Below are 7,500 nucleotides of genomic sequence, written 5' to 3'. Positions count from 1 at the left end.
AGTTACCAGACTGTCTGCAACAATATTCACAACCTGGAATACTCTTATTTTGATCTGTGGGAATATAAATAATTGAGGAATAGATAGACAGTTGGACTTTGCATAACTTCAAAAGTAGGGAGTGGTCATTTTATCAGTCGTCCTTCACCATAGTTTCTTACACTACAAGCAGTTACCATGGTCAAAATACACCACCAGGACTGTCCCTCTTTTTTATTTCATAGGTAAAAACATTGGATATTAATGGTATATTTACATTGAACTGGAAATTTCCCCGGTTTTCATTTCAGAAATCAGTCACCTGATCTGTAATATCTTTGGAGGAAAACAAAACAGAAAACATCCAATTATTAACTATATCCCAAATGTCTGGCAAAAAAAATACAATCATAAAATATTAACAATTGCTCAACAATTGCTTAGTTTTTATTAACTCTTAGTGGCTATTTACCGCCTGATAGTTTCATTTTGTGTATCAGACTCGCCGTTTATTGCCTTGTATTGATGCCTGTAGTTGGGACGTTGGTCTCCGGTGTGTGCTGCGTTTCAAACCGAGCGCCCCCCCTCCGGAGCGCGGGGCTGTGTGGGCGTTTCTGTGTAAATTGCTCGCAGATTCCTTCGCCCTCATTGGTTAACAGTAACGGGGGTCCGTGTGAACCGGGAACAGGAACGGAGGGCGGGGGGAGGAGGAGGAGAAGGGGGAGGAGGAGGAGGAGGAGAGGGGAGGGGGCTATGGTCAAACCCACCGCGACCTAAACAGCTCCAGGAGGGAGAGGAGGGAGGAGAGCCGCCGCCGCCGCAGCAGCAGCAGCAGCAGCAGCAGCAGCAGCTGTGCTTTCAGCCTGCATGGGCTAGTCTGTTAGCTAGCTAGCTTTAGCATCGTCCTCTCCTGCCGCCGAGAACCGCGGGTCGTTACCCTCCGTGTTTTCCTCTCCGTCCCCCCACCCCCCACCCCCCCCCCCGGACCCCACCACACCAGCACACCACCACCGGGTCCTGCCTAACCTCCCGCCCGGCTCCAAGATGATGAAGTTCAGGTTTCGACGGCAGGGCACCGACCCGCAGAGAGAGAAGATAAAACAGGAGCTTTTCGCCTTCAACAAGGTAAAGTAACGGGACAAGAGGAGAGGAGGGAGGAGGAGGGGGGAGTCCTCCTCCTCCCTCCTCTCCCCCCTCTCCCCCTCCGCTGCTCCCCGAAACTAAAAACAGTCTTTCTGAAAACGGGATTTGAAGTTGTGCAGCAGTTGCAGCTAGAAACACACATTAGCTGCTAACACAGGTTCCAGTGCTGGACTTGGACGTTGTTGATGTGTGTGTGTGTGTCTGTGCGTGCGTGCGCGTGTGTGTGTGCGTGCATGAGGCTCAGTTTGTTAATTGGCGTGTTAATTGGCTCTCACCCAAACGAGGCCAGTGTTCAAAAAGTGAACGGGGGGGAAACTTTTCTCTGCAGACCCGACATTACTGTAATTAATCACCGGCAGCTGATCGTGTCAGTGTCGTTGGGGATTAGCGGCTTTAGATGAACAGAATCAGTTAGAGTTGTGCTGCAGCGGGTTTGATACATGGTGTGATCAATACTTCGGATATCGATCAAGATGGCTGTCAGTGTGGTGACAGTTTAACTCTCACAGAAGCTACCACCACACTGTGTGTACTTGTGAACTGTATTTAAGTGTATTTATAGAGTACCTGTACTTTACTTGAGTATTATTCTTTTTGTAAACTTCTGAATTTTACTGCTCCTACACTTAAAAGATTTAAAAGACAAATATTGTACTTTTAACTTCTACATTTCTGTGAAGTGAAGAACTCTTACTTTGAAGCAGAGCTTTTAGTCAGAGGAATGAATCTTCTTTTATTTTGAAAGTGTGACAGACCAGACACTGAGAAAAACCACTGACAGTCGGCTCCTCCACTGTCGGCCATGTTTGAACCTGTCAGTGTCCTAACGATGGCCACGAGATAAAGATGAGGAAGAAGATTCTTCAAGTTCATGTTTAACATGTTTAAATTAAATAAAGATTCCTTTAGTTTAAAATGTTTTCTGTGTTTAACACGAACAAAGTTCATCTCTACCTGCAGAAATCTGCCGTCCCACTTTAGAGAGCGTGTCCAGGTGTTACATGTCTGTTTATGTCCAGATGAACAGTTTGTAGTTGGCGTCGTTTTGTTGGTTAAATTGTGTTTTTATGGCCGTTTCTATCAGCTGTGTTTCATGTTCTACAAGCTGTTTATTCTACAGGTTCTACAGTCAGTCAGAGCTTCAGTCAGTCGCTTCTGAGGCTTTAGATTCTGTAAATGTGGAACAAAACAGCAACGAGCTGATGGAAAGAGAAAGTACTTTAACTCTATCTATACTTTGACTCATGTAATGCAGCTGTGTTCTTGGTCCAGCTCCGTGAGGATCAGCCTGCGGAGGGGTTTTCCTCGCTGAGAGCTCAGACCTCCTTGTTTCAGTTGTCGAGGGTCTGTGGGTGAAACCACGAGTGTCGAGTTTCATACAACTCAACTGTGGGATCTCGTCCGCACGGACACAAACCAGTTCACGTCCAGTGAATCTCAGCTTCCTGAAGCCTGAATTAACATGTGTACTCACCGTTCCCCTCTGTCTGCTGGAGAGATCCTCTTTCAGGAAGCTGCATGTTGTCCAGGGATGGGAATCGATAAGACTTTATTGATACCACAGCTTTCGTTGATCGCTCTGATCCTTTATTGATTGTCTTAACTATTCCTGACTAGTTTTCTGTGTGGTAGGCCCAACACAGGTTTTCAGCCTCAACACAAGTCTTAGTCAAACACAAAATCTGCTGAGCCAGCCTGCGTGGAGATAATGTTGTTATAACATAGGATGTTTAACCCTTAACGTAACAGATGTGCTGCTCGGTCAGGAAGCAGCGGCACTCGTGTGTACAGTTTCAGATACATGACCTGAAATGACCATTTTACAGACGTTACAACGCTCTCGCTCTCGTCATCTTTCTTTGTGAAATGAAGCCATCGTTTCCACCATTTCTCCACCGTGACTCGTTTCCAGCAGCGTGAGTTTGAAATCATTATATTTGCAGAGCACAGCTGTCAGAAAAACACGCCAGCGTCGATAAAAGTAATCGATAAACTCGTACGATTCTAACGGTTTGGACACTTTGGATTTCTTTGGTTCTCAACTCGAGCAGGTTCTTGATTCCCACGACTAATGTCGTCACTGTTGCTGCCCTAAAAGTAGGTTGCACGACTCATTTGTCACGTCTCAGGAATGTATTGATAATCGTGCAAATCAAATATCAGCTGCAGGTTAATCTACTGGAGCGGCTGAAACTTCGCCAAAAGGGGTCGAACACCGCGGTGGCCTTGAGGCCGTCGTCTGTCTGCACACTGTGTCACTCAAAAAGTAGAGCAGAGTGTTCCAGAGAGCAGCGCTGTCCAAACTTTTTGATGTTGAAAGCCAGAGTTTATCACGCACACTGGGTGACACAACAAAATGAACCCCACTCCAACAGGATCATCTAGAAAAGCAGTGCAAAAAAATTATAGAAAAATATGAAGGAAAATATTCAGCTGCATGATTTTGACACTGTTGTTTGGTCACAGGAAATATTAATTAATAATAATAATAATAAACTTTATTTATAGAGTGCTACAGAGATGTAGCTCAAAGTGCTTTACAATAACAATAATCAAATAGTAAAATAAAATGAGGGCGGATTGAAGGACAAGAGAAAGACAGAAGATGATGGAATATGTAAATGAAAATAAAAACAGTAAGAATAGTAAAATTAAAATCCAAGTTGAATAATCTTAAAATGTTCCCTGAGCGTCTCTTCTAGCTCTTGGCAGCGTTTTCCATAGTTTAGGAACAGAGTTAAAATGCACAATGTTTTCTTTGGTTCATGACCTGAACCTTCATTAAACTTTCAGAAGTACGACTCTCTCTCTGACTCAAACACAAACAAATAGAAACCTTCTCATTCAGAAAGTATTCAGACCCCTTCACCTGTCACACTTATTGTTGCAGCCATTTTGCTAAAATAATTTTGCTGATTAAATAACGAGGAAAAACTGAAATATCACAAGTATTCAGATGCTTTTCTGTGGCACTTGAAATATCTTCTGTGAGGTGTTTCCGCACCTTGATTGGAGCGACACCATCAGATTGCATGTGCTGTCAGACAGAAAGATATTTCATTGACTGATATTTGACAAATGAGGGAAATGGTACATTGGTGTAAGTGGACACTTCCCTTTGCTTTCCCACACTAACAGAGTGTATTCAGGTCGGCAAAATGTCGTCTAATAAAGTCCATTAACTTTTTATTGCTGCGTGACAACGGACACACACACACTTTTCTAAGGTTTGGCACCAGCTGCCACAACGATCACAGAGGTGGTCTCTCAACAGGAGTGTTGCTTTGATGTGACTGTGTTTGTCAGTGTGTGTGTGTGTGTGTGTGTGTTTGTGTTATAGAATCGGTACTTTGAAGAAAGGTTAATGTTTTACTTCATATCTGAGCTGCAGAGCGTGTTTCCAGATTTGTTTTTGTCACAGAACCCGGTCGTCGGTCCTCGGCCACAGAACTTTAAAGTCCTCCCGACCTCTTTAGGTGTCTCTCTCTACGTGGTTTCTGTTTGTTTTTTGTCTCTATAGAGCTAAATGCTTTCCCAGCTGTCTCGCCTTCTCGTCACACGGGCAGAAAGAGAGGCTGTGAATTTATGTTCATCTCATTTAACACGGCCTACAGAGTGTCAGAATAAAGCAAAGCTGCTGCCATTAGTGCTTTTTAAGAACTTCCCTCCAACTTTATTAAGGGAGTCGTCCCTTTGTCAGACGCCTCGCCGACCACGAGTCTGACGGGCGCGCAGACGTAGAAAAGGGTGAATTAGGGAAAATCAGAAAAATGAATGAGTGTTTTCTTGTGTCATCTGTTCATGTCTCTCTCTCATCTGTTTGTCTGTCTTTCTCCTGTAGACTGTGGAGCATGGGTTTCCACATCAGCCCAGTGCTTTGGCCTTTGACCCCAAGCTGCAGCTAATGGCCATCGGCACAAAATCGGGAGCCATCAAAGTGTATCCTTTTATCATCGGTGAGCTCATGCGTCTAATATGTTGCAGGTTTATTAGTCTTAATCTAATTCAGACTGAGAACTGCTGTGAGTGAAGTGTTGTCGCTTGGTGCTGCTGTGTTCGTCTCTACAGCAGCTCTGCAGTGCAGCTGCGGGTTTGTCACCGCTTCATGCGTCTGTCAGGCTCCTTTTGATTTAGTGTTTTTGTCTCTTGTGCATGTTGAAGGATGAGAGGATGAGACCCACTGCTGTCGACGCTAAAGTTCCCCGCTCTTGTTCTTTTGAAGGCTGATTGAGCTGTAAGTCGGGTTCTGCGTTCACCGTTTTCTCGCAGCGCCGTCGGGTTTTTTCTTGCTCAAAGCGTCCCTGTGAACGCTGAGGAAAAAACCGATCAGCTGTATCTGCAGCAGAGCTGTTTATATAACAGCTCAGTAGAGCAGCGCGTTGCTGTGTGTGCTGTCTGTCTCTGGGGGAAGTTGCACTGTCTGCACCACTGAAGTGAAGAGGACTGATCTGTCATTCCCCACTAAACTGACGATAGGAAGAGCGGCTATTTATTCATCCTTCTGAGTGATATTTTCATAGTTGTGGCCGCAATTCCTCGTGTGGTTTCTAGTAACAGTTTCTTTGGTTTTAGTTTTGAGTTTTATTTACTTTGCACAATTTAAAATACACAGAAAATGACAAGGAAAACAAACGGCGTACAGTGCTTATTTAAAGCCTCCACCTAAGTATGTAGAAATATCACTGAATTATAAAAATACAAAATAAAACATACAAGAAAATAATGTGACTACAGAAAAATGATGAGAAACAAATAGATTACATATATATATATATGATAAAATTAACATCATTAATAACAACAAAATCAAAATGTATTAGCAGCAAACAAAGCATCAGTTTCATGAAGAGAAGCAGCCACTCAGTGCAGCAGTGTGAGCTCTCAGTTCTCCAGGTGCTCTCACCTCCAGTGTAATTGCAGGTTAAGGACTTCAGATTAAATGGTTGTTTACCGCTTGGCGTGATCGTCTGACTGCTTGTGTTCGTGTCCTGCTGCGCTCAGCTGTAACGCTTGTCGCCGCAGCTGCAGATCACTGTCATGAACGTGGCGAGTGTGATGTTATCGTGGCCGATTTGAAAGCGTTAGCCGGAACCGCGAGAGTGAGGCCGTGACCCAGAGAAACCACGAGCGGTTGGATTGTGACGTGTGCGTGGCTACGAAGCCGTAATCTTGTCTCACGAACCGTCCACGTGACGCGACTCTGCGACGACTTGTTGATCTCGCTCGTCTCTCTGTGGCTGCTGACTCCGACATGGTTACGATGATGGTGCCGTAGTTAGCAGCAGGCTAACATCAGTCTGTTGGCGTGTTGAGGTTCAGACCATCGTCATCCTCAGACAATGTGACAGACCTGTGTATTTTAAAGCCGAGAGCAGGGGCAACGTTTTTCTACTCCATTAGATGGCGGCCAGAATATAATCAAAGGCTAATTTAAGATATTGATAAAGATGCAACTGGAATTGACTTTACTGTTCACATGTGGCGCTGTGGCCCACAGTCATAGGGTCACAATCACAATCCACCATCTCGCTCATCGTCTGCCTTCTGTTTCCACTCTGATTTTATTCTGAAAGTCCTGACAGGAAGTTGTGATTCCTATCTTGCTGCTGTTGTGGCGCTTCTCTCGGATGTTTGTGAGCTCGTCCACTCACAGTCACATATTCTACATCTGACTGATTTACTTTACTTGTGAAGCGAGCGATAGAACCTTTGGAACTTCCTTTCAGAACTTTTCAGAATAAAAGCTCACAATAGCTTGAAATAAAGCATTGTCGCTACAAAAAACAAAACAGACTTTATCGCGCTTTTATCGCAAAATCACTAAAGAGGAAGTGATTCTGCGGGAAACTGTTGCTGCTCAGACGGAGATCTATTTTATCAAATAATCCAGCGGGCCAGATGTTTTTGCTGGCAGGGCCAGTTTTGGCCCACGGGCCTCCAGTTGCCGACCACTGGGCTTGACGATGGTTAAGCATGTAGTTGGTTTTGCGTCACATGTTTCATGTTTGTCTCGCATGTTTCATCTGCGAGTGTGTGAAGCTGCAGTGGAGAGCGTGTAACAGGATTCCTCAGCTCAGACGTGCAAGTGTTTGTATGTCCATACAAACCGTGTGTGTGTGTGTGTGTGTGTGTGTGTGTGTCTGTGTGTCTGTATAGATGCGTTAGACTGGAGAATCAGCTCTCTGAGATGCAGCGTTGAGAGAGAGAGAGAGAGAGAGAGAGAGAGAGAGAGAAGTGTTTAGTAGAACTTGCACCCCAGAGAGAGATGGATGGAGGGAGAGAAGGAGGAGGGGAGAGATGGAGATAAACAGAGGCAGTGAAGACAAGGGAGTGTGAGAGAGACGGGGGGGGGGGGGGAAACCCTAAAAAAAGACCGGG

At 44.8% G+C, this 7,500-nt stretch overlaps 1 protein-coding gene and 1 long non-coding RNA gene across 3 annotated transcripts in view; one reads left to right on the top strand and one right to left on the bottom strand.

Moving 5' to 3' along the window:
• The window catches only part of LOC111235494, a 3,103-nt gene extending 124 nt beyond the window's left edge, over positions 1–2,979 (bottom strand). Inside the window, exons 1-2 of the long non-coding RNA XR_002665686.1 lie at positions 2,597–2,979; positions 257–315 (exon numbers count right to left, since the gene is read on the bottom strand). This is a non-coding gene — a long non-coding RNA (uncharacterized LOC111235494). The remainder of the gene's footprint in view (positions 1–256; positions 316–2,596) is intronic.
• llgl1 (LLGL1, scribble cell polarity complex component) overlaps positions 1,011–7,500 on the top strand; it is a 34,628-nt gene continuing 28,138 nt past the window's right edge. The window contains exons 1-2 of one of the 2 annotated variants that reach the window (XM_022763942.1): positions 1,011–1,104; positions 4,964–5,061. In XM_022763942.1, the coding sequence (XP_022619663.1) occupies positions 1,024–1,104; positions 4,964–5,061 (179 nt within the window). In that variant the 5' untranslated portion in view covers positions 1,011–1,023. Of the gene's footprint in view, positions 1,105–4,838; positions 4,870–4,963; positions 5,062–7,500 lie in introns of those variants that run through there. The other variant, XM_022763943.1, reaches the window with a different exon arrangement.

Source organism: Seriola dumerili, unplaced genomic scaffold, assembly GCF_002260705.1.
Source record: "Seriola dumerili isolate Sdu_G_001 unplaced genomic scaffold, Sdu_1.0 BDQW01000505.1, whole genome shotgun sequence".
Taxonomy (NCBI): Eukaryota; Metazoa; Chordata; class Actinopteri; order Carangiformes; family Carangidae; genus Seriola; species Seriola dumerili.
The sequence above is the reverse complement of the archived record's forward strand: the minus strand, read 5'-3'. Positions and strand labels throughout refer to the sequence as shown.